Below are 24,609 nucleotides of genomic sequence, written 5' to 3'. Positions count from 1 at the left end.
AATAATTTTAAAAATACCACGCAAATAGCTTCTCAGTCGCATTTCTCTTGTATCATCAGTACAGCAAGTAGACAAATTAAGGCACCAATTATGTTGGCTTGTTTAAATTTGGCAACACTGATGAAACTCAGACCCATTGATAAAGCACATATCTTCATTTTACAACATACTGTGCTCTTGACCATTTGCTGAAAAAGAAATTGCTCTAAGCAAAATAAGACATCGGTACAAATTTATTTGAATCAATCATACCACAATCTGCATTCTTATCAAATATCTTGAAAAATAAGATTCAAAAACTGTCACCATGGATGCTGAAGTAGGGTGGGGAAACAGTATTATTAGCCTATATTAACTCCCAAGCAGTATATAATATAAATTATAATTAAATATGTCTGGACTGAATTACAATGACCTCCTAACAAAATTGACACGCATTTCGGCAGCCCCTCTTCCTCCTCAAAATAAAAATCCAATATCCAGAACAAGTAACTCACCTGAGGGGTTTAACAAAATCTATGTGCTCAAAAATGTTACTTAGCCATCTAAGTTTACAAGGTAAAAATGCATTTTATCCTACATCTTGACTGCTACCTGTTCAGCCGAACTTTTCTTCACAAATCCTCTCGAGCACAATACATTCAACAACTCCAAAGCTTCCTCAGCTAATCCTTCATCAGCAATGCCTTCTATAAGAATGGTATATGTAACTTCGGTAGGTCTGCATCCTTGCTCTACCATATAAGCCAGAAAATCAATAGCACGGCTAGTTTGCTGAGCCTTACAAAGTCCGAACATGATTGAGTTGTAAGTGATGGCATTGGGCTTAATACTTAATCCTTCCATGTCACGGAAAATTTTGATAGCCTTATCCACCTTTCCTTCACGGCCAAGTCCCCGAAGCAGTGAAGAGTACGTAATTATATCAGGTTTAAGACCCTTTCTGCGCATCTCTTCTAAGAGTTCCACAGCAGACTCTGTTTTTCCCACCTTTGCAAGACCATCAATAACCGTATTATAAGTAACTAAAACAGGTGAGCATCCCTTGCTACTTAGTTGATTCAGTATTTCAATTGCAGCATCCACCTTCCCGTCCTTGCATAGTGCTGTAAGCAAAGTGTTGTAGGTCACTATATCCGGGTAACAACCCCTTGACACCATTATTTCCAAATACTCAATTGCTCTATCCATCTTTTTCTCTTGACAAAACCCATGAAGCAATGGATTGTAACTCAAGGAATTTGGTACACAACCATGCTTTGGCATTTTCTCCAAGACATCAATGGCTCTCCCCAGTAACCGTTTCCGGCACAAGAAGTTAATCAAGATATTGAAAGTAACAACACTAGGGGAACAACCCTTCCTCAGCATGTCAGCTAAAAGCCTCTCAGCATCCATCCATCTCCCAGTGCTACACATGCTACGCAGAATAATGTTATGAGTTATCACATTCGGTTGACAACCATATGAAGGCATGCTATTCAAAAACTTAATAGCCTCATCCAATCTACCCTCCTTGCAAATACCATTGATAAGAACATTGTATGTGACTACATCAGGTTTGCATCCTTTGTTCCTCATCTCATCCAACAGTTTCATCGCCTGACCAACGCCACTTTCATTACAAGTTGCTTCAATCAAGATCGTGTAAGTAATCACATCAGGATAACACTCCCTCTGCAGCTGCCTGTCGAGAACCTCCATTGCCTCCTTCAATTTCCCACTGCTACACAAACTACGCAAAATGGTGTTATATGTAACAACATCCGGAGCAACACTCATTCTCTCCAAAACCTGCAAGGCTCTATCTATATCTCCTGATTTGCAATAACCACTAATCAAAACATTGTAAGTTATGACATCAGGAACAGCACCCGAATTCTCCAAAATTTCCATGACTCTCGTTGCTTTCTTAGTCTTCCCACCCTTGCAAAACCCACGAATTAAGCTGGTGCAGGCAATGACATCAGGGATATCCCCCTGGTATATCATGCGCTCCAGAAACTTAAGCCCTTCCTCCAATTCCCCGTTTCTAACCAACTTCCGGAGATGAATGTTGCTCGCAAACTCCTCGAAGTTCCGGGAACAGTTCACCCCGTTGCCCGAAGATTCCATGGCTATGCCATTCAAGTCCCCGTTTGGGGTTCTCACAATTTGTTGCAGTCTACCGTTCAAACCAGAGGTTTCGGATTTGGAAACAGCGAAAACGCGACTCTCTGAACGCTTTCTAAACCTAGTGGCTTTCAATTTTGTAAAGTGCGTAACAGTATCAGCAGATAGAATGAAAGGGCGCGAAACGGTGTTATCCGAAACCCTAGCTCTGATGATATGAAGGCGGTGAAATGAACAAAACTGTTCGGGTGATACCACTAAATCCATTGCTTTCTCTAAACTTGCAAAAGTATTGCCACTGAAACTGTAGTGATATGTAGAAAAAGATGATTGGATGAATGAAAAGTGTTTTTTGTTTACCTCTTTAAGTTTGAGAGGTTCGACGGAAACGGTGAGAAAGCGCGGTGGCTGATACCTTAGGGGGTTTTGCAGGGACCACAAAACCAGGGTACTTATCCTATACCCCTTCGTTCTCGTTCTTCAAAGACGCAGCTTTGTGATTTTGTCCTCACAATAAATTGGGCTTCCTTGGGCTTTCATTTTGTTACGACCTCTTTATCATTGGCCCATTCCTTTACTATTTGCATCCCTTTTCTGCACTTTCACATTTTACATCTTTTGAAAATTTAAATAATTGTGAAGCTATTCTTCTATTCACACCCCTCCTTCGTCCTCACTATTATAACTTCCAAATCAATTCATTCACAGCAAAATTCATCTAATTCTTCCACTACCAAAGCATAGAAAAATATATCATTATCCATTTGAATTTATGAGTTTAAGCCCATACGGCCCAACAAGATGAAAAGGGTAGGTTGTTGATGGCTCCCTTGTCTTAATGGCGCGTAAGGTAAATGCAGCTACTTTCTCTATCATCTATTTTAATGGCCGAAGGTTCCGAAAAGTCTCCTCAAATAAGTGTGGTTCAACAAGAGCAATTCTCCAATTGTTTATTTTACCCAAATTTTCCTTAATAATAACCTAACCCTCCTCTTCTTTCTGCCCCCATTCCAAATCTCTACTTTTGTAATCTCTCTCCCTCATATATATTTTTAATTTAATTTCGTTTCTATTTTTGTTTTCTTATTTCTTATAGTTATTAATGTCTTTCCTGTTTTAATTCTTTCGTTAAGATCTGGTCCTAGAACGAGGTCGCTTCTTTCTACGACATGGCAACGGTGTCCGATCAGGCCACTGGTATATGCACTCACTGGTAAACACCTCCCTCCCAATTTATGAAGGGTTTACGCTGGAATGATCACCAATTATTTTATCTCTGTTAAAGTGGGGAACTAGGTTTAGTGATTTTGTTATACAATATTGATTTACTTCCCTGTCAGTTCCAAGCTTAAAATCGTTGATAATTGGAATTTTCTGTTTCGTGGGTAAAAGCAATTTTACTCGTTACTGGTATCATATTTGACTCAGAACTGCTTCAGGGCGATGAAAGCCATGATGATGTGATTCTTGATTTCTTTTTTTTCCCCAGGGTGATGCTTTGTTCGTATTGAATGCCTAAATCACGTGTTTATGCTTTATCCTCAGGAGATTTGATCATGATTCTTTCTCGTTATGTTTTTCTTTGTCTTTTTAGTGATCGGGCTATCCCTTCTGCAAATATTGATTTGCATTATGCTCATTGCTCTCGGAACCTTGAAAGATGCAAAATTTGTTGCGATATGGTTCCGAAAACACTTGCCGAGGAGCACTATTTGAACACACATGCCCCGGTATGGAAACTTTTGTCTTGTTTTGCTTGATAAATATATAAGTTGAGAAGTTTTTGTATTTGGAGATAAAGAAAATCAGAGAATAAATACAAAAAAATTGAGTTTATTTTGAACTTTTTTTAGGGTCTAAATTGATGTCTCAGTGACAATTGGTTTGACAATTTTAGTTAGTGGTGGAAAATGATCCCCCGGTCCATGTATCATTCAATCGAACTCTTCAAGTTGACTGTAGATCTAATGGGTTGGATTTTTTAGATCTTTTCGATTCATAATGGTAATTGATCTAAATAGGATATATTAGACGCCAGCTTCTTCAACCGAGTCACCGAGAGAATTGTCTAACTGAATCTTGAGATTGTCCCATGAGTCACTCGGCTCCTCTTACTAGCTGTAACCATATCTCTGCAGATATTTTGGACTAATTGAATCTGCCAGGTAAAAAGTCTGTCATTCTTTGCTCTTTGTTATCCTGTTAGAGATCCCACATCAACTAAAGATAAAGTTAATTTGTAGTATATAAGTGAGTGCAAATCTCACTTTATAGACAAATTTTGTAAGGTTGAGTTAATATTAAACTTCGCTTCTTAAGAACCCTCTCAATCTCTAAAAGTTACCTTATGATGGGTCCTTATATTAGAATTTTATCGTTTGCATTTTGTTTTCTATATATGTAGTTCATATCATATATTCCGTCAGTTTTGTTCTTGAAACCTGTGTATATGAAAAAATGTTCAAATCAATAGCTCTAACAAAAAAGTATTTAAAATTTAATTAAATAAATACTTTATGATTTCCGGATTTCAAATTTACATATTAATAAAAGTATAATTTTTTGGGTCAGCTCCTCAGTTTGTCAACTGTTATGTTGTAGCTTTTAGGAAATAGTTTTCATTTTCTTTTTCCCCTCAATTTTCTCCCATGCTTTCCAACTGAAAATGACAACATTGAACTGTACATTGACTAAATATAAATTTGAAAACAACCTAATAAAAACGCAAGTCAATTTAAATTTGAACAAAATTGATTACTCAACTGTCTCTGGAATTTTTAAGTTACAAATAGTAATTTTGTGGCTCCTGAATTGTGAAAAAGGAGAATGGCAGAATTATAATCCCATAGACATATAAAAATTAGAAAAGAAAATAATAGATGGATTGAATATCCATCAAACTTTATTAATGGATGGGTTGGAGTGGGATTGATGATATATTTTCTAGCATGGCTTCTGAGTAATTGTTGCTTTAGTTCTTATATTTGGGACTTGTCGATGGAGTGTTGGTTCTATATTGTTTTTAAGATAATGGTGCTTTATAGAAAAAGATAATGGTTCGCAAGAGGGAATATATATTGGTTGGTGGGGGTTTACTTTCTTAAAGGATTCTTCCGTACTTTGATTTTTTGTATCTAGTAGATAGAGCAGGGTGGGTGGGGGTAAAGCTTTAGTAATCGGATATAAATATTAACCAGCTCTTTCAATTTTCCTATACTCAGTTAATATGGCTTTAATTTTTTAGCAATCATGTATGAAAAGGGGATGCAGTAACATGTGTAAATTATTTTAAACCTGTCCCAGTTTTACTATGTCCAGTATGTGATATGAAGGTGCCTGTCATATCATAGAGTGTAGAAACTTGGAGTGTCAACTCCATTCGCTAGAGGAGGCTGGCTACATGCCCATCAGTTCCTTCCCGTGGCCCCTCCCTTCCCCTTCACCCAAAGGCTGCCTAGCACATTATAACACAGTTCATGAAATCAGATTTAAAATTCACTTTTGCACTGGTTATTCAAAAGAAAATGGTAATTTGTGCAGGTTGCCTGTTCGCTGTGCAGTGAAACTATGGAACGTGATATTTTAGATATCCATAAAGATGAAAATTGTCCTAGAAGGATGGTCACCTGTGAGTTCTGTGAGTTTCCTTTGCCGGCCATTGATCTGGCTGAGCATCAGGTAGTGTTTATAAAGACTTTTGTATTTGAGAAGTCTACATCAATCAATGTACTCTGGTACTAATTTCAGTTTGATTTTTAAATATTCAGGAAGTATGTGGGAATCGAACAGAACTTTGTCACCTTTGTAACAAATATGTTCGACTGCGTGAAAGATACAACCATGAAGATAGTTGCAATAGAATTCAAGAAAATTCTTCAGGGTCTTCAAGGTAGGAAATGTCATTATTTGATTCCAGTATGTGTTTCAATTAGATTATTTTGTAGTTCAAAAAGCTTGTAATCAAAAGCTCCTTCAGAGAGTTTTGGGAGGAAAAAAATGTGATTTTTTCCACAAAATATAAAAAACAAAATGCATTCGTGAAAGATTATTTCTTGATGCAGCTTATAGTTGTCACGAGAGTTGGGGATGGATTTGTTTCTTAGAATTATGTTCCATCCTGTGCAGGTCTTAAATGCATTTTTGTGCTCTCTTTCTGAGATGCTTGGTGCCTGTTACTTGTAGTTGGTGCAATTTGTCTATTAGTAGCATGCAAATTTATGGTTGCTACAGAAATTTTTATAATTCATTTAGTGCTGAATTGTACATTTTGCAGGAGAGTGGCAAAGCACTGTCAGTTTAAAAATATATAACAATTATTAGTGTAGATGTTATTGAGAATAGGCAGGTCGTATATTAAGTGTAGATGGTAAAATAACAATTCACATACTGTTAACCACAGACAAGTTCCATGAAATTTTTGAACAATGAATTATCATCTGAGTGATATCTCCCGTTTTTCTGGAGTTGTTTGATTGTTAAAGGCATTATCTGGTTCAGTTTGTTTTTCTTCCCTTTAAAAGAAGTTCCTTCCTATTAGCTTTTGTTGAATTCCTTTTTCTGTGATTTGCTTCATAAAAGATGTCAAAAAATGGTCCTGTCAAGCTACATATGACATCAACTTGAATTATTCCGATGTTTACATTAAATCTTAAGAGGACTGATTTTATCTTGGAATGGGTCATTAATGATATGCACTTGTTTATTTTTGGTGATTGAATATTTACTTTTAATTTTCGTGTGAAGGTACGTGAGGCCAGTTGAAAGAGACGAAGGTCCTCGAAGAAGGCCGCAGAATGATTTCCCTAGAAAGCGTGTTTTTTTCACAATAGCAATCACCGGTATTGCTGTTATACTTGGGTCTATTTTTTTCCCGAGAAAGACAGATCTCAGCAATGTGCAATAACAGCGGAAAGAATACATGTCACTGTAAATTTGCTTGATCTGTATAATTTATTTGCATACAACAGAAGGTCGAATGAGATAATTATGGGATATCCTTCACCTGCGGATAAAACACATTGGCATTGTCATTAAATTATTATTGTGGTCTTCTATTTGATAGTGACAACTGCCAAGTAGCAAGAGATAAATGAGTCATTCGTTACCTATATTGCTATTTGTTTGTTAATCCTCTAATTATCTGGGAACTGCAATATTGTTTTTGGATAGAATCTGGGTAAGTTTTATTTGTTGGGTTTTGTTTATGAGACATTTAGGATGTGATTCCGTGTAGCTAATGTTAAGCAAATTTTAATAAATAATAACGTATGCAGATGAAGGTGAGTATTTAGCACTTTTGGATATGCATTTTACTTTCTTTTAATATAGGGATTACTTAATTATAAATATTCCTGTCTATTAAATGAAAAAAACATCTCGTGAAAAATAGATGAATTTCAGTTCAGATAAATAGACATATCTTTACCTAATTGTTACATACACAAATTTTTCTGTTTTTCTTTCTCACTAAGTAAAATGAGCTTTTCAGCCAATATGTTCGTCTGTACTTCCTTACAACTATAATCCTGGAAGAATAAATTAATTTGTTCCATCACCATGAAACCTCTTACAGTAAAATGTTGTAGATACGAGTCTTGAGATATGATGAGGAGTTTGGCAGATGACACCTTCCTACCCTGATGCACTATGGAAATTACAACGACTTCTTGTCTTATAAGGACAAGTGGGGTGAGCAAGTTCAACCTCCTTGGATGATACTAGGATGCACCAAAGACTTGAAGATTTGGATAGGAGGATAAGAATGAAGTTTGGGGTAGACGTTGATACATGTAGAAAGGAGTTGGAACAGTTGAGGAGAAGAACTCTAGGGGATGAACAGAATGGAGGAGCTACGTTAGAAGATGATAACTCTTTTGGCTAAAGAGGATGATGCTTCTTGGAGATGCAAATTCAAAGTTTTTCCATGCTTATACATCTATAAGAAAAAAACAAGATAGAATGCGCATATTGGAAAACGATGGTGGAGATGTGAAGGATGATCAAGAAGGTATGAGTGACATTTCCAAGTCTTACTTTTCCAATTTACTTCAAAGCTCCAACTTGGTATGAGTGACATTCCCCTAGTTTAAATGATACCAACATAGTGCTTATACCAAAAAGAGGAGACAAAACAACATGGTGTGGGAGGGAGATAAATATTCTAGAAGGTATTGTTGCAAGTCAAGTTAAGAGATGGGAATGAAATTTGGCAAACGGAAAACTGCAAAGTATCCAGAAAGAAGAGTGGATGGAAGCCTACAGTGAGAGTAATAAAGTGCAACATCAATTTTTTTTCTGAACAACAGAGGCATGGAGTATGCATTTGTGTTGAGAATGATTAATGTCAGTTCGTCATCGCTAAAACGTTTTAGGTTGATGCTAATATTCACGCTATTGAAGCAGAGACTTCCATCCTGTATTTACATACCCAAACATAACTAAATGTTTTAAGCCTTTTACATTACGTTGGACAAATTTTTGTCTCATTCCAGGTCCTATCCACATGTGCATACTCTTTTTCATCCATTTTTTTTCTCTGTAATTTTAACTAATGTCCCGGTATATAGAAATCATTGAAATAAATTTTATATTTTACAATTTTTTTAATGTATAATTAGATAATCAAACTCTTGTCAACATGCTTAAAAACTCAATTATCTACTATTCTTACAAGTTGGTTTTTTCTCTTTTTGGACTTCTCGATATTTGAGTTCTAGTTTTTTTTTTTTTTTTAATTTTAACTAATGTCCTGGTATGTAAAAATCATTGAAATAAATTTTATATTTTAAAATTCTTTTAATGTACGATTAGATAATCAAACTCTTTTAATGTACCCTAAACCAATTACTTATTATCCTCGTAAGTCAGACTTTTCTCCTTCTTGGTCTTTGAGTCCTAGATATGATACTTGTGAGAGTAAAAGATGTTAGTTCAGGAATACATTATCTTTGACCTTAGGGTTCTCGTATTTATAATAATTGTGTTGAATTTTTGACTGTATGAATAATTAGACCGGGTCCAATTGAGCTCAATTGTTCTTTAATAATAATTTGTGAATGTTTACTTGAAATATTCATTAGTGACATCATTAATCTTGTAGAGTTGTTTGATAGTCTATTTTATTAAGATGTCGGATAGTTCTTGACAATACATCAGTATTTAGGTAATACATCGATACTCGATAGTCAATATTCAACAATACACTATGAGATCTCATAATCTCATTATTCATTGATACACCTATCAACTATTAATTGTATTAGCGTTTTTCATTAGAGTAAGAGGTTTACAAATAAAATATACAAATTCTTTTTTATTTGAGTTCATGAAATATTTGCTTACATTCCCCTTTCCATCTCTCATTTTTGTTAGCATTTTAAGTTGAGTTATATTATTTATATAATATTTTTCCTATCACAAATTATCTTGAAGATTATAAGGTAGTTTAAAATTTGTAATAAATTTATAATTTACTATAATTTCTAATAAATTTATAGATAATTTACTATAATTGGTAGTACATGGTATAGATAAAATTTGTAATAAATTTACTATAATTTGTGTAATATGTAAAAATATTAAAATAGTTCAAAACATATTATTTTGTGACACCTGGGATCAATACAGTTACTGCAATTACAAAGTAAAGTATAGAGTTCTGTTCTAAAACTCCGTTTCCCATTATGCACTTTCGAATCCGCTATTGTTAAGAAGGTGATTTTCACACTCTCAGGTGGATACGTGTCTCTTGATCCCTCGGATTCCATCGTCGTCCACTGTTATAGTACGTTTCCCTCGGTAACCCCACCAATCATCCTCATCGATTGTAATTCATGAAAAATATGATTTCTTGATATATGTTTTTCTCATATATATTCTTGAAATTTCTCGCACAGTGTATATTTGGCTGTGAATCACCCTATTTGATCACTCTGAAGAAGTTGAATGATTATTTCACTTTCATCTATTTGTCATTTTTATGATTAAGAGGTTTACGTTTTTGTTGTCACAGAAAACTAAGGTATCTGAAATATGTAGACATAATTAGAAGTTCAAGCATTATAACTGGTTGCGACTGTTTTTACATTTCATTGAAATGTGAAGTGATTGAAAATTTGAAATTGATACGATCATGTTCTGTTTCCTTAAGTCATTCCGTTTCTTTTAAACTTCGCTGATGGAATTTTTAAATAGATTCCTTCTGTTATCTGCAAGCTAGTAAAAACAAAAACAAGGGTTCACCATGTCCGGCCCAGGGGTACGGCTGCACATCCAAGATCACCATGTAAGTTTGACGCTTTTATCTCAAAGCCTTAAAAAGACTTGTTATATTTGAATTTGTGCCACGCACCTATACTTCAGCATCTAATTTTTTTTATTATAAAACTTGTGTTAGACATCGCTATGAACATAAAAGATAAAATAAAAGAATACATGCAAACCAAAATCCATATTAGAAAAGGAAACATAACCTAGATATGGAATAAAGGAAATTGGGATATGTTATGGAAAAAATCCAAACTAAAAAGGAAACATAACCTAGATATGGAATAAAGGAAATTGGTATATGTTATGGAAAAAATCCAAACTAAGACAAGATGCATAACAAAGTACCAAAAAAAGTCAAACTTTTTATCAACCCAGAATAGCCATTTTATCAACACAATTATTTTCTTCTCTAAAAACATTATTTTCTTCTCTAAAAATATGAAGAACTTTGGAATCCATGCCAACACATAGTTGCATCACCTTCTCCATCTCCCTCTAAGAGTTCAAGGAACCACTTCAGCAAAAGAAAAAACTTGATAAAGCAAAGTAGAATCACTCTCCAACCAAAACTTCTTGAACCCAGCCCTCTGAGCATGTTCAATGGCAAGAATAGCCCCCACGACCTCAGCATACAAGGAATTCTGATTCCCAAAAAAGCAGAAAAATTACCAATATATTAGCAACAGGATCTGGATACTCGGAGCATCATCGTTGGTGTTCACTTTAGTCCAGCTCACCGCAGGGAAGTCCCAATACACTTGCACGGGAAGGAACAGAGACCTTACCATGTGCTAATGCTAAAAAACTTCAAGACTGAGAAGTCATTCATATGATTAGACATATTACCTTAAATCCGAATACAGTCCTTAACCATGTGAATGTCATAGACCATATTAATGCGTTGTTGAAATCTAGTATGATTCCTCATCCTCTATATCATTCAAAGAGAAAAGGTGATAGCAACAAGCTTAATTTGCTTAATAAAACCAGAACATAAAAAATTATTAAGATCAGAAAAAATATTCTGAAGCCAGTTAAATTGCTGTATGTTTCTTTTTCCTTGTAGCTTAAGTTTGAATGTACAATGTGTCTTAGTGAAGCTTTGACAACGTTATGTAAAACCACACTGTCAGTTAAATTTTAGTTTCATGTTATTGTTTTAATGTCTTGGCATGTGCAGGTGGTGATGGATAATGGCATAGTCCAGGTTACGTTATCAAATCCAGGTGGGATTGTCACTGGGATACGATATAATGGTGTTGACAATTTGCTGGAAGTTCTCAACAAGGAGTCTAATAGAGGGTATGCGCCCCTAGCGATGAATAATTCTTATCTCTCCCTTTCTCACATCCACACACAATGTATTCGATAGACACGGTGAATTGGTTGACAGATTTGTCTTGCGGAGAACAGTATGTCGTACAGCTTATCATTAAGAAAGACAAAAACACACTTCTTACTCATTGTGGAGAAATCATAGGAAGCTCTCACTTTTTGAAGCCGTAAGCTGATTTTGTCTTTCAATTGAATGTTTAGGTATTGGGACCTCGTTTGGAGTGCGCCAGGAACCAAAGGGATCTTTGATGTGTATGACAATACTACTTTCTTTTGTAACTTCATGGTATCTTTGGTATTATTTCAACAATTCGAATTCTCAATAAAGATTTATTCAAATGCATTCAAACTTTTTGGGTTTGATATTATATTTGGAGTGGTTTTTAAGTCACACCTGATCAGAAATAAACTGGTTGTTAAAGAGTTTGAAATTAAACTAGGAGTGGTTTTTATGTCGCCTGAGTAGAAGAAAAACAGTTGTCGAACCCCTCCATTTTTGGTTACATCATTACATGGTCTACTTGCAATCTTATCAGTTCCATTATTGCTCAAAAGATGATATTTTAAGCACACATGCAAACTCAAGATGTTATGTTATGGTTCAGGATTCAAGGAACGTGTTTTAAAGTTATAGTTCAAAATGAGGAACAGGTGGAGCTTTCTTTCACAAGAATGTGGGATCCTTCTCTAGAGGGAAAATTTGTCCCCTTAAATATTGACAAAAGGTCCTTGCTCTAGTTTTGTGTATCAGTTGGCTTCTTTTACTGATAGCTATAGGATTAAAATTTGTGGATGGTCAATTTCAGATTTATAATGCTCCGTGGTTCATCAGGCTTCTACTCTTACGGAATTTATGAACACTTAAATGGATGGCCAGATTTTGATCTCAGTGAAACAAGGATTACTTTCAAGCTAAGAAAAGACAAGTAAATTCTATCATTTTGACAAAAACGTCTGAGGCCTTTCTTTATGTTTCTCATTCTTTTGTACTTGTTTATTGTATTTGCATATCTAACACAAAATTTGTAGAACATTTTCTGGTGAAAAGGATAGTTACTGAATAATTTTATAGGATTTGCATATAATTTTGTCATCCCAAATATCAGTTTCTTTCACTAATATAGCCATATCAGTTGAGATGGTCTTGGTAGATAAATAGGAACTGTTATTTATTTTTGGATTTTCATCCACTTTAACAATGAAGTATGTAGGTTTCAATACATGGCTATGGCAGACAATAGACGAAGGATTCTTCCTTATCCAGAAGATCGGTTACCAGGAAGATGCCAAACCTTGGGCTATGCAGAAGCTGTCCTACTAACCAACCCCAAAGACCCACAATTGCAAGGAGAGGTATCCGTGCAAATGTTTCCTGACATTGTTTTTTATTTTTTGAAGCTTCCAATTGTATTTTACCTAGTAGTTTTTGCTTCTTCAGATGGCTTGAATGTTAGTTCCCACACTGAATTCGTTGGTACAAAAGTTTACGATGTGTCCCACTTGCGTGATTATATATTATTTTACATTATGGTTAAATTTAATTTCCCCCATGTGGTTTGGGGAATATTACTTTGCCACCATGTGGTTTAAACTTTGCCACTTTGCCCCTTAATACTTTCATTAACATATTTGTTATCTACTTAGAACACTTGTCTCTTTTATGGCTGTCAACTATGATAAACTTATTCTTGCTATATTCCATTAAACTAAAAGGATTACATATAAGACATCTATTCCTAAATGACAAGGAGAACATTGTTTCTAGAAGAATAAAGGAATCTTCAACTGCTTTTTTGTAACTGGCATCAGTTAAAGTTTTAATATCATGAAACCATAGTGGCAAAATGCAGCTGAAACTAATCATTGGGGAGGATGGGGAAGGAGCTAAATTACACCCTTTAAATTTTGTATATCATTTTAGTAATCTGACGCCATAAAGCAATTTTGTCTCCACTTTCCAGAACAAAAATACATTCTTATAGAATTACTTTTGGGAAGACATTTCCATATTACAAAATAATTTCTTTCAACTGATCTAAACTACTTTCTATCTGAAAAAATTAATCAAAGTCCAAACACACAAGGAGTAGATGTAGATGTTTGATCTGGCAAGTTGACTGTCCACTAATTCATGTGGCTTGTTAAAAATGGGGTAGGATGATTTCCTTTGCATGGATTGTGTATGAACTCTTTCATTGGGTTTTTATTTGAATTGAAACTAATTCACAGGTGGATGACAAGTATCAGTATTCATGTGCAAACATGGATAATCGAGTCCATGGGTGGATATCTTTCAATCCACCAGTTGGATTCTGGCAGATCACACCTAGTGATGAGTTTCGTTCCGGTGGACCCCTTAAACAGAATTTGACCTCACACGTAGGCCCCACCACACTTGCAGTAAGTGAATGAATTTAGATTTTAGACCAAGATAAGAATTTCCTACAAGGCTATCATACTATGTTAACCCTTGTTGGCATGTTTATTAAATTGGCATCATCAGATGTTTCTTAGTAGTCACTATGCGGGACAAGATTTGGTGCCTAAAATTAGAGGTGGTGAATCATGGAAGAAGGTTTTCGGTCCTGTATATATTTATCTCAATTCTGCAGCAGTCAGTGATGACCCACTTTGGTTATGGGAGGATGCAAAAATACAGGTTTGTGCATGTTTCTCTTGTGCTTTTGTTAGGAGGAATTTGGTGTATACAGTTGGATCTAGTAATTATCAGATAAAGGCTAATTTGAATTGATAATCAGATGATGAATGAAGTTCAAAGTTGGCCATATTATTTCCCAGCTTCAGAGGATTTTTTAAAATCGGATCAACGGGGCAACATCAGTGGCAGATTACTTGTCTTAGACAAGTAAGCATGCAAGATATTCCCAGTTTATTCTTGAGGGTTATATATTCTATTTTGCAATTTGTATCTCACGGTGTTTGGAGTACAACCAAACTTTCCTAATTCTATTCCAATTTTTTTTCCTAATTAAAATGCACTCTGCGATTTTGTTTCGGGCCAATGCTAGGTGTGGGGGTTACATACAAGCTACAACTTGTTTTATTAAAAGCTTTTAGTTATTTCTGTAATATGAAAAAAATAAGGTTGTCACTTTATTTTCTGGTGAGAAATTTAAAACAAATAAGTTGAATAATTTATCAACTGCTGCTTAGCAGCAGCAAGATTATGGTTGTTTAAATCTTGCATTGGCAAATTTTATTAAACTATTCTAATTGTAGGTACATCTGCACAGACTTAATATCAGCAAATGGAGCTTATGTTGGTCTGGCCCCACCTGGAGATGCAGGGTCATGGCAAAGAGAATGCAAGGTGCTCTTCCCACACTTGTGGATAACTATCATTTTAGTTGCATAGGCCGTATTTTTTTGTAGTTTGTACTCAGATAATTTCTTTTTATAACTTTTATCACCTTTGGGGCGATGCGAGGATGGATCTATGTGATTATGATCAAAGGGATCTCGCTCACCACGTGAGACGTCATCTTGTTTTTTATTTTATTTTGAAAAGCACAAATTATGAAAATCAATATAATTACAAGAATGCTATTGAGCGTTCCCAAAATAGCTCCTTACCAGAAGATTACTTAACTTTTTACTCCTAACAGGACTATCAATTCTGGACCAGAGCAGATGAGAATGGATTTTTTACTATTAGAAACGTACGTCCAGGCGACTATAACCTTTTTGCTTGGGTGCCTGGCTTTGTTGGGGACTACAAATTTGTAGATTTCATGAAGATAACGCCAGGTTCTTTAGCTTCGTCAAAGTTGAGTTTGTTTGCCATCTTGCAAAATAAAGTTGAGTTCTATGCTTAATAAACTTGGGATGCAGGTTCTTACACTGAATTAGGTGAACTTGTATACGAGCCTCCAAGAGATGGTCCCACATTGTGGGAAATAGGTATTCCTGATAGATCTGCTGCAGAATTTTATGCTCCTGATCCCAATCCCCAATATATGAATAGGCTTTTTATCAACCACCCAGACAGGTTAGCTCTGTTCTGTACTATTAGGGGCATATTACTCTGATCATTCTTAATTGAGTGATCAGATTTTCTTTGTTTTTCCATATGATGCTTAAATAGGTTTTGCTTAATTTTAAAACTATGCTGTATTATAGCACGAAATGATGAAAATGCTAAAATCTTTACCCAACTGTGCATTTTATCCTTGTACGTGTGATGGAAATATTTCATTGAGATATCAGTTTGTCTGTTCTTAGATTTTACCTTTTTTTGCTCAACTTGTAGGTTCAGGCAGTATGGACTGTGGGACAGGTATACAGAATTGTATCCTGCTACAGATTTGGTTTACACAGTTGGTGTTAATGACTATAGGAAGGACTGGTTTTATGCGCAGGCTCCGAGGTCTGATTTATGGATTATTGATTATTTGTATAATATGGGTACGTTACATGCCATGTACTAATTTTTCAAGCTTGTGCAATTGCAGGAAAAAAGAGGATAACACTCTCCAAGGGACAACTTGGCAAATCAAGTTCGAACTCAGTGGCGTGGTTCGGGGAAGTACATACAAACTGAGAGTTGCAATTGCATCTGCAACCTTAGCTGAATTGCAGGTAAACTCCCTTGCCTTTTTTTTCTCACATACACACCCTCATTGGTTGTGATATGTAAGTACTTCGTAGAATGTTGTGCTGACATTATGCATTGTCGTGAAGGTTAGAGTAAATGATCCCAATGCCGGGCGACCCTTATTTACCAGTGGATTAATTGGAAGGGACAACTCAATTGCAAGACTTGGAATTCATGGAATCTATTGGCTTTACAATGTGAGTATACCAGGTTCTCTTCTTATTGATGGCACAAATACCATATATTTTACGCAACCAAGATGCACCAGTCCCTTCCAAGGTATCATGTATGATTATATTCGTTTGGAAGGTCCACCTTGTGAAGGAATTTAAGTTAACTTTGAGACGAAAATGATACAAAGTATTTAGTGTATTTTCATCGTATCACAATATATTTATGAACATTGTATATGCGTACATCTTATATTTTTTTTCTGTAATTTTTTGTTGTCGTTGTGTTTGTATTTGGATTTTGTTTGATATTAACAAACATTCCGATATACCTTCGCACACATGATAAATTAATAATTATATTTGATTTTTTGTTAGACTAAATCGTCCACACGTCAAGTAGCAAACGGATATAGGTTTTGAAAAACCGTTTTGAACGATGTGGAAGTTCACACCCTGGAATCTGAACCCCGCAGCCAGAAAGATAAAGTATGCATGTTTGGATTTTTGCGTTCTGGATTTTTTTTAAAATGTATTTTTTGCATTTCGATTTTTTTTTAAAAAATAAATACTTTTGAATTATATTTTTTGAATTCTGGATTTTAAATCCAGAAGAGAAAGTAATTTTGGAAATTTTGAAAAATAATAACTTTAATTTCGAAAATTTTGAAAGATAATAGCGTGGAAATTGAAATTGAAATTGATATGGTGTAAAACTTGCCTTAAGCTAACTGTTTATATTCACAATTACTCCCTGTGAACTTTATCTAAAATTAAATAATTTCGCACCTGTTAAAATTAATAGTTACATCCATTTAATACTCTTGATGTCATACAATATAGGAGTGTATTTTTAAAATTAGCCTTGATCATATTTATTGAAGATGGTTTCAGAATTAAATATAAGGGTATTTAAAAAAAAATATTAAATAGGGTTTTGATTTGAGCGTTGAAATCTGCTTATATTTGAATCCCATGAAATTACTCCTTTTTTTCTTATAAACGAGTCTAGAGGGAGTACTAGCTACATAGGTGAATATGGTTGATGCTAGTGTGTGGAGTGTGGCATTGTAGTAACGAGGCACTCAATATAGTTCGATTAGCCTACAAATGGTTACAAGAATCTACTACTGAATTTGGATAACTGAAAATTATCAGGAGATTGGGTTAGATTGTGCAAGTTAAATGTGCCTCAAATTGGACTATTTAGATGGAGAGCTTGCCAAAATCTGCTACCTACAAGAGTACAGTCGCAGAAAAAAGGTGCATCGTGTCCCATTACATTGCGACACAAATGTGAAAGTATTGGTGGCACGTGCTCCTAGGATTTCAACACATCCAATGCAGGTCTATGGCCGGTTATGCAATATATTTTGATACAGTCAGAAAGTTTTGTTGAAGTCATGTTTCAGTTAAGTGTGATCCCCACAAACAAAGTGTTTGTTGATATCGTAATGATTATGTTGAAATGAAAAACTCTGGGATAATAAAGCATGGTGTGTGAATTGTGCTATTTTTGAGGTTAGGGACTATATTGCAGAGTGGCTGCAAGCAACATCAGATGGTGATAGCCACCAAGAGGTACATTTAAATGCAATGTATGTTTCTCAAGAATCAACTAAAGAACTATTGAATTAGACTGTCAGATAGTTAGGTATGGATTGTGCTAGATATAATGGATGCATCTGAATATGGTGTTTCATTAGCACAGTGTAGCAATGTACTAACCACTGTCACAAGCTATAGAGTCAGTTCTGAGAAAACAAGAAAATTTAGTTGCTCAAACATTAGGTGGGGCATCTGCTTCGAATAATAGTTCTCAGTTTTTTAGTTTTTCTTATGTTTTGAATGGAATAACCTATTGTGGTTTATAAAAAAAAAACTTAAATTTAGTTATTTTTAATTGAGTTTGTAATAAAAGATTTTATTCTATTGATTATCTAAAATATTTTTTATTTTTATTAAATATTTTTTGATTTTTCAATCAACGGGATGACGCGATCATTATTTCTATTTTTTTCTCTCTAAATCGCATTCATTTTTAATTTTAGTTGACTAACAAGTTAAAAAGATTAGAAAGAAAAAAACAAAGTAATTGGTTGACTAGTTGAAAATGGAAAGATAAAAGTATGAATCATGTTATTTTGTCCATGACAAAAATCAAATAAAAAAGTATTTAAAAATAATAATAAAATATTTAATGGATAAAATTGTTTTAATACGACTTCATTGAAAATATCTATTGTAGTTTCTCAAATCAGCCCAATCACCTATTTAAAATCTTGAATGAAATGTCCATCATTTGTAAGGAATAGATAGGGAAAAACATCTAAGACACTGACAAGATTTAAAATAATATTATTTTACTATTTAATATTTAATAAAAGGGAAGTTTACCAAAGAAAAATATTTTTTAAATGGTGGTGGATGATTATCGATTTACTCCACGTTTACCTTTCCCGAGCAACAACTTTTGCATAACAAAACATCTACTTTCTTTCATTTTGAAAAATAGAAATAAATTTTATTTTCATAATTTAGGTTTATCTTATAAACGTTGGTTTAAAAGTGTACCTAAAATAACTTATCATTAAGCATTCGATTAAATAGCGTTTTAGATCTCCACAATTTACTTAAAATTAATTTTTGTTCCTACGTCTTAAACACATTTTTGTTCCTACGTCTTAAACACAATGCTTTAGACCTCATTTTTTAAATGAAGTGGATATCACGTGAGTGAGAACTACATTCATTAAGTTGAAGAAAATGACACGATTAAAAACCATTTTTTTTAAAATGACAAAACATGAGACACCTAAACCATATTTTATTCTTTAGCTGGTATTTGAATAAAAAAGAGAGAATTGAATATAGTCTTGAAATTTTCAAAAGAAGAATATTTGTTATAAATTAACTTTGATACTTGGAGAAAAGGATGGTGTTGAAAACAACATTGAATCACCTAATAAGAATAAGAAACGAAGGAAAGCAAAAGAAGGGTATATGGTGGTGATTGACTGTTTCTTCACTCGTACGCCATTATCTAAAAACCGTATACACCAAACTGTGGCGACCAAGTAAAGAGATTCAAAAGAATGCTTTCTCTCTAGGTCAAGGAACCTAGCTAAGCCAATGCATTTAAGCCCTCACACTATCCATTTTCTGTTGCCACATTGCTGAGTAGTATAACATAAGCACTCACTGTTTTTCTCCAAACTCTGCTTAAAACCAGCCATTACTACCATATACTCTTTCTTTGCATTATGAGATAAATATTCTGGCCATTCTCTTAAACTACACTCAATCTGTGAGATTTTCATTGCTCACTTGTTCACTGCAAATACCACACCATGCCGTTACTGGGGGTGCAACTTACTATTCAAGATAATCATGTATTTAAAATTTTGTCTTATGTTTTTCCTTATTCCATCTTAATAAATATCCCAAGCAGTGTATGAAGTAGATGTTTATATTAAATTCTTTTTGATACGAGTGTTTGCTATGTTTTCAAAAATCAGCAGGAGTTTTGTTTCGTTTATATTTCTGAGAGTATGTTTGTTGCAAAATATGAATTTGGAAATGTATGCAGTATTGTCATTTTAATTGGAGTTTTAGAAAAATATACCTGGATATTCATTTTTAAGGAAAGTGATTGCATAATCTAATCAAACACATTTTAAATGTCCTAATAAAAAAGCATTCTTACTAATTATATTTTTTAGGATAGGATTCCTAGTTTTATCAGGCTTAAAAGTAACGAAAATTCATGTGCAGGTGGTGATGGAAAATGGCATACTAAAAGTCACCTTATCAAATCCTGGGGGAATTGTGACTGGAATACAGTATAATAACATCGACAACTTGCTTGAAGTTTTGAATGACGAATCAAACAGAGGGTATACATATATCATTCAGAAAGTTGTGTTCAATTTTACAGATTAAGGAACTTCGTTTGGTGTTCCTGGTAATAATATGCTTTCAACTTCATGTAGGTATTGGGACCTTGTTTGGAGCTCACCGACAAGTACATCAACCAGTGGTACATTTGATGTGTATGTCCTTCTTCTCTAATCTGTCTTTGTTTTGTTTGTACGACAAATTGATAGCTTAACGTTTCCTTAATTTCTTCTATCTACTATAACCGTGTTTATTCAAGAAATTAAAGTCACATACTGTGATACGTGACTGCAGCATCAAAGGAACAAAATTCCAAGTTATGGTTGAAAATGAGGACCAAGTTGAGTTATCCTTCACCAGGACGTGGGACATCTCTCTGGAGGGCAAGTTGGTTCCCTTAAATATTGACAAAAGGTGATTACTCAATAATTAGTGACAGCAACCATTGTTCATTGCATTGTTAATACATAACTACTATAAAGTTAATTAATAAATGAATGTGTGATTGTAGGTTCATAATGCTTCGTGGTTGTTCGGGCTTCTACTCCTATGCAATTTATGAGCACTTGGAGGAGTGGCCTGCTTTCAATCTTGACGAAACAAGAATTGCTTTCAAGCTTAGAAAAGACAAGTAGAGGCTTAACATTTTTATCAATGCTTCCAGTAATAATATTGTTATTCTTAATCTCAGAATATATGTGTCGTGTGCAGGTTCCATTATATGGCGATGGCTGATAATAGACAAAGAAACATGCCTCTTCCAGATGACAGATTACCACCTAAGGGCAAAGCCCTTGCCTACCCAGAAGCAGTTCTACTTCTCAATCCCATCCAACCAGAACTTAAGGGAGAGGTAACCAAATTTAGGTTGGGATATATATAGTAATCCACTGTTAAGTAGTTCACCATTTTCAATAAATGCACCCATTTTCCATGAGTATCATCAAATGAAAAGTGAAAAGGAAAGCATAGAAAGCAGGGTCATAATAGTCATTGTGATTGTTGGACATAAAACCGATTTTGTAAGATTGAATTAAACTTAAATTTCAATTCTTAATATGATATCAAAGTAAAGTTCAATTCTTAATATGATATCAAACTAGAGTAGGGAGTATTTGTTAGATTTATCATATCAATGTCATCCGCTATTGGATCACCATGATATATACACGTGCGAGTTGGTGTATCTCGGTTGTAAGATGAATTTCGTTTCCTTGATACTTAATATGATTAATCATAGAAAAAGTATATATTACTTAAAAAAAAAGACAAACGAATATTATTATTATTGTTTTGAATGTATGTAATTTATTTTGGGGATAATGGTTGGTGGAACTTATGTGTATAGGTGGATGACAAGTACCAATATTCATGCGACAACAAGGACAACAAAGTTCATGGATGGATCTGCATGGATCCTGCAGTGGGATTCTGGCTTATTACTCCCACCGATGAGTTTCGATCAGGTGGGCCCGTTAAACAAAACTTAACTTCTCATGTGGGCCCCACCACGCTTGCAGTAAGTGCTCTCACCAAGAAAACATAATCTGCAATGTTTCACAATTCCATGTGACAGTTACTTGTGTCTCAAACATCACTTCATTGTCTTTGCTAAAAAATAACGTAATCAGATGTTTCTGAGTGCACATTATGCTGGAGAGGATTTGGTGCCTAAGTTTAATGCTGGTGAGGCATGGAAGAAAGTTTTTGGTCCTGTTTTCATTTATTTAAATTCTTCCTATGATGGAGGTGACCCCCTTAAGCTATGGGATGATGCTAAACAACAGGTTTAATATTTACTTTCTCTAGCTAATATTAAACTACTTATAGCTTGATTTTATGGCATAGCTAACGTATGCTTAAGCAAACTTACAGATGTTGGTGGAAGTTCAAAGTTGGCCCTACAGTTTCCCTGAATCAGAGGACTTTGCTAAGTGGGACGAACGTGGTAATGTTAGTGGCAGGCTTTTGGTTAGAGAGAGGTGTGTCCTAATAAAATTTATTTAAGATTAATTACAGTATCTGGTAATGTTTTTCCATCTAATAGTATTGAATTAATTGTGAAGAGAGTCACCTAAACCTTGATATAGTGAAATTGATTGAGCTAAGTGAAAGTGCAATAAGATTTTCTTGTGTTGTGATAGTTTTATGCCCATTGAAAGCACATGTAATGTGTTAATCAGATTAACTCCAGTTTGCTATATATATATAGGTTTATAAACGATGACTATATCTCAGCAAAAGGTGCTTATGTTGGCTTGGCTCCACCAGGCGATGTGGGATCATGGCAAAGAGAATGCAAGGTGACTTGACGAGGAAAAATATGTTCACCAAATATGAGTGTGCATGTTCTAATTAGTATGCTTATTTAGCTAAGTTTTGTGTTTTATGAACTTTTATAGAAAGACCATTAGCTAACTGACATTACATTTTAATTGTTATCAGAATTATCAGTTTTGGGCTAAAGCAGACGATGATGGCTACTTCACCATCACCAATGTATGTGCAGGAGATTACAATGTTTACGCGTGGGTACCTGGTTTTATTGGTGACTATAAATATGATGTAGTTATGAACATAACAAAAGGTATAAGCAACAATTTTTTTTGTTTTTCTTTTTAAGCTACTGAGTTTTTTAATCGACTATTTTGCATTTTGTTTATGTGAAAATAGGCTGTGACATCGACCTTGGTGAGCTTGTGTATGAACCTCCTAGAGATGGTCCAACATTGTGGGAAATTGGCATTCCTGATCGAACAGCTGCTGAGTTCTATGTTCCTGACCCAAATCCCAAATATATCAACAAACTTTATGTTAATCATCCTGACAAGTTAGTCACCTTTGTGCTCATGCATACATTTCAACTTAAACTTCCAGCATGATAAGAAAATTCATTCTAGGACTGTTTTGAAAATTTAGTTTACAAATTACAGGGCAAGGTTTCTTTCTCATTATAAATTATGGTCATATTTCCAATGAAAAAGGCCTTTCCTATCAATGTATTCTAATTAAGTTTATTTTCAAAAGGCCAAAATTGATTCCATTAAACTGATTAATTTCAATCCCCATGTAAAAGCTTGTAAATATAACTGTTCCAATGGATCGTAATTGGCAGGTTTAGGCAATATGGGTTATGGGAGAGATATGCAGAACTCTACCCTGACAAAGACCTGATCTACACAATTGGTGTTAGTGACTACACCAAAGATTGGTTCTTTGCTCAAGTTACCAGGTACAAACAATGGGTTTTTCTTAACAAAGTGTGTTGCAATGTGTAACAGTGTATTGTTGGCTTTTACATTTTGCTCCCATTTTCAGGAAGAAAGATGACAACACATTTCAAGGAACCACATGGCAGATCAAGTTTGAGCTTGATAAGGTGAACAAAAGCAGCAGCTATAAACTGCGGGTGGCTTTGGCATCTGCAACATTATCTGAATTTCAGGTGCATTATTTCTTAAGTTCATTAGTCTAATTAAGTTTTATAATCTTAACCTATATTAATTAATATTTTCTACAATTTTTAGGTTCGAGTAAATAATCCAAAGGGTCCTCGTCCTCTATTTTCAAGTGGGTTGATAGGAAGGGATAACTCGATCGCAAGGCATGGAATTCATGGACTGTATTGGCTTTACAATGTAGACATACCAGGAACTCAATTTGTTGAAGGAGATAACACAATCTTTTTGACACAGACCAGAGGCAACAGTCCATTTCAGGCAATTATGTATGATTATATTCGTTTGGAAGCTCCACCATCAACCTTCAATAACACAAACTCATAAATTTTCTGTTTAATTAACCTTTTCTAATCAAATCCCACGAATAAATACTGGGAATAAAGAATGGAGCCTCTGAAATACTGAAAAGTTCAGTTTCTTTGTAGCTTCTACTTGTTTGTAGTTTCTCATGTAATGAAATTTGTACAAGAACTTCATGTTTAATTTTAATTATAAAGGATTAGGACTGTTATCATCTTTTGCTTCATGGTTATAGCATCTTACACCTGGAGGAAATGGTGCAGTATCTAATATTTTATCATTAACACTACTCTATCAAATTTTCAGTGCAAAATAATGAAAAAAAATAAAATATATATAATATTTTTGTTTGTTGAAGTAGTTTGTTAATATTTTACTCTATACTACATTTGATGTTGTTTAATATTTCTCATTTTGCACTATAATGAAAGTTTACTTATGCTTTAAATAA

The 24,609-nt window shown here is 34.4% G+C and overlaps 4 protein-coding genes across 15 annotated transcripts; 3 read left to right on the top strand and 1 right to left on the bottom strand.

Annotated features, from left to right (window-relative positions):
- Positions 1-351: 351 nt before the first annotated feature.
- On the bottom strand, positions 352-2,616 carry LOC137820142 (Pentatricopeptide repeat (PPR-like) superfamily protein). Its single transcript, XM_068623993.2, has one exon. The coding sequence runs from the start codon at positions 2,377-2,379 to the stop codon at positions 577-579; it is 1,803 nt and encodes a 600-aa protein (XP_068480094.1). The 5' UTR covers positions 2,380-2,616; the 3' UTR covers positions 352-576.
- Positions 2,617-2,821: 205 nt separating this feature from the next.
- On the top strand, positions 2,822-7,220 carry LOC137820143 (uncharacterized). Of its 3 annotated transcripts, none has more exons than XM_068623995.1 (6): positions 2,822-2,962; positions 3,246-3,325; positions 3,707-3,842; positions 5,653-5,790; positions 5,880-6,001; positions 6,856-7,220. In XM_068623995.1, the coding sequence occupies exons 2-6, from the start codon at positions 3,282-3,284 to the stop codon at positions 7,013-7,015; spliced, it is 600 nt and encodes a 199-aa protein (XP_068480096.1). In that variant the 5' UTR covers positions 2,822-2,962; positions 3,246-3,281; the 3' UTR covers positions 7,016-7,220. The 3 variants fall into 3 exon arrangements, with proteins under 3 accessions (XP_068480096.1, XP_068480095.1, XP_090151224.1); XM_068623994.2 differs by having other exon boundaries at positions 2,945-3,138; XM_090295098.1 differs by lacking the exon at positions 2,822-2,962 and adding an exon at positions 3,003-3,138 and having other exon boundaries at positions 3,602-3,842.
- Positions 7,221-9,718: 2,498 nt separating this feature from the next.
- LOC137821081 (uncharacterized) lies at positions 9,719-16,829 on the top strand. Of its 10 annotated transcripts, none has more exons than XM_090295369.1 (16): positions 9,719-9,895; positions 10,331-10,396; positions 11,561-11,682; positions 11,917-11,967; positions 12,321-12,440; positions 12,522-12,641; positions 12,927-13,068; positions 13,945-14,115; positions 14,219-14,374; positions 14,475-14,581; positions 14,956-15,046; positions 15,342-15,483; positions 15,568-15,724; positions 15,986-16,102; positions 16,188-16,314; positions 16,417-16,829. In XM_090295369.1, the coding sequence occupies exons 2-16, from the start codon at positions 10,355-10,357 to the stop codon at positions 16,660-16,662; spliced, it is 1,911 nt and encodes a 636-aa protein (XP_090151495.1). In that variant the 5' UTR covers positions 9,719-9,895; positions 10,331-10,354; the 3' UTR covers positions 16,663-16,829. The 10 variants fall into 10 exon arrangements, 9 of the variants coding, with proteins under 9 accessions (XP_090151495.1, XP_090151492.1, XP_090151491.1 ...); XM_090295366.1 differs by having other exon boundaries at positions 9,722-9,895; positions 10,306-10,396; XM_090295365.1 differs by having other exon boundaries at positions 9,741-9,895; positions 10,327-10,396.
- Positions 16,830-19,662: 2,833 nt separating this feature from the next.
- LOC137817754 (uncharacterized) lies at positions 19,663-24,369 on the top strand. Its single transcript, XM_090295787.1, has 15 exons — positions 19,663-19,892; positions 20,275-20,396; positions 20,493-20,552; positions 20,692-20,811; positions 20,909-21,028; positions 21,109-21,250; positions 21,746-21,916; positions 22,029-22,184; positions 22,273-22,379; positions 22,610-22,700; positions 22,843-22,984; positions 23,071-23,227; positions 23,513-23,629; positions 23,716-23,842; positions 23,925-24,369. The coding sequence occupies exons 1-15, from the start codon at positions 19,851-19,853 to the stop codon at positions 24,180-24,182; spliced, it is 1,932 nt and encodes a 643-aa protein (XP_090151913.1). The 5' UTR covers positions 19,663-19,850; the 3' UTR covers positions 24,183-24,369.
- Positions 24,370-24,609: the final 240 nt, after the last annotated feature.

The sequence above is a fragment of the Phaseolus vulgaris genome, chromosome 9 (genome assembly GCF_051622355.1).
Source record: "Phaseolus vulgaris cultivar YP4 chromosome 9, ASM5162235v1, whole genome shotgun sequence".
Classification (NCBI taxonomy): domain Eukaryota; kingdom Viridiplantae; phylum Streptophyta; class Magnoliopsida; order Fabales; family Fabaceae; genus Phaseolus; species Phaseolus vulgaris.
This window is presented reverse-complemented; position numbering and strand designations above follow the sequence as displayed.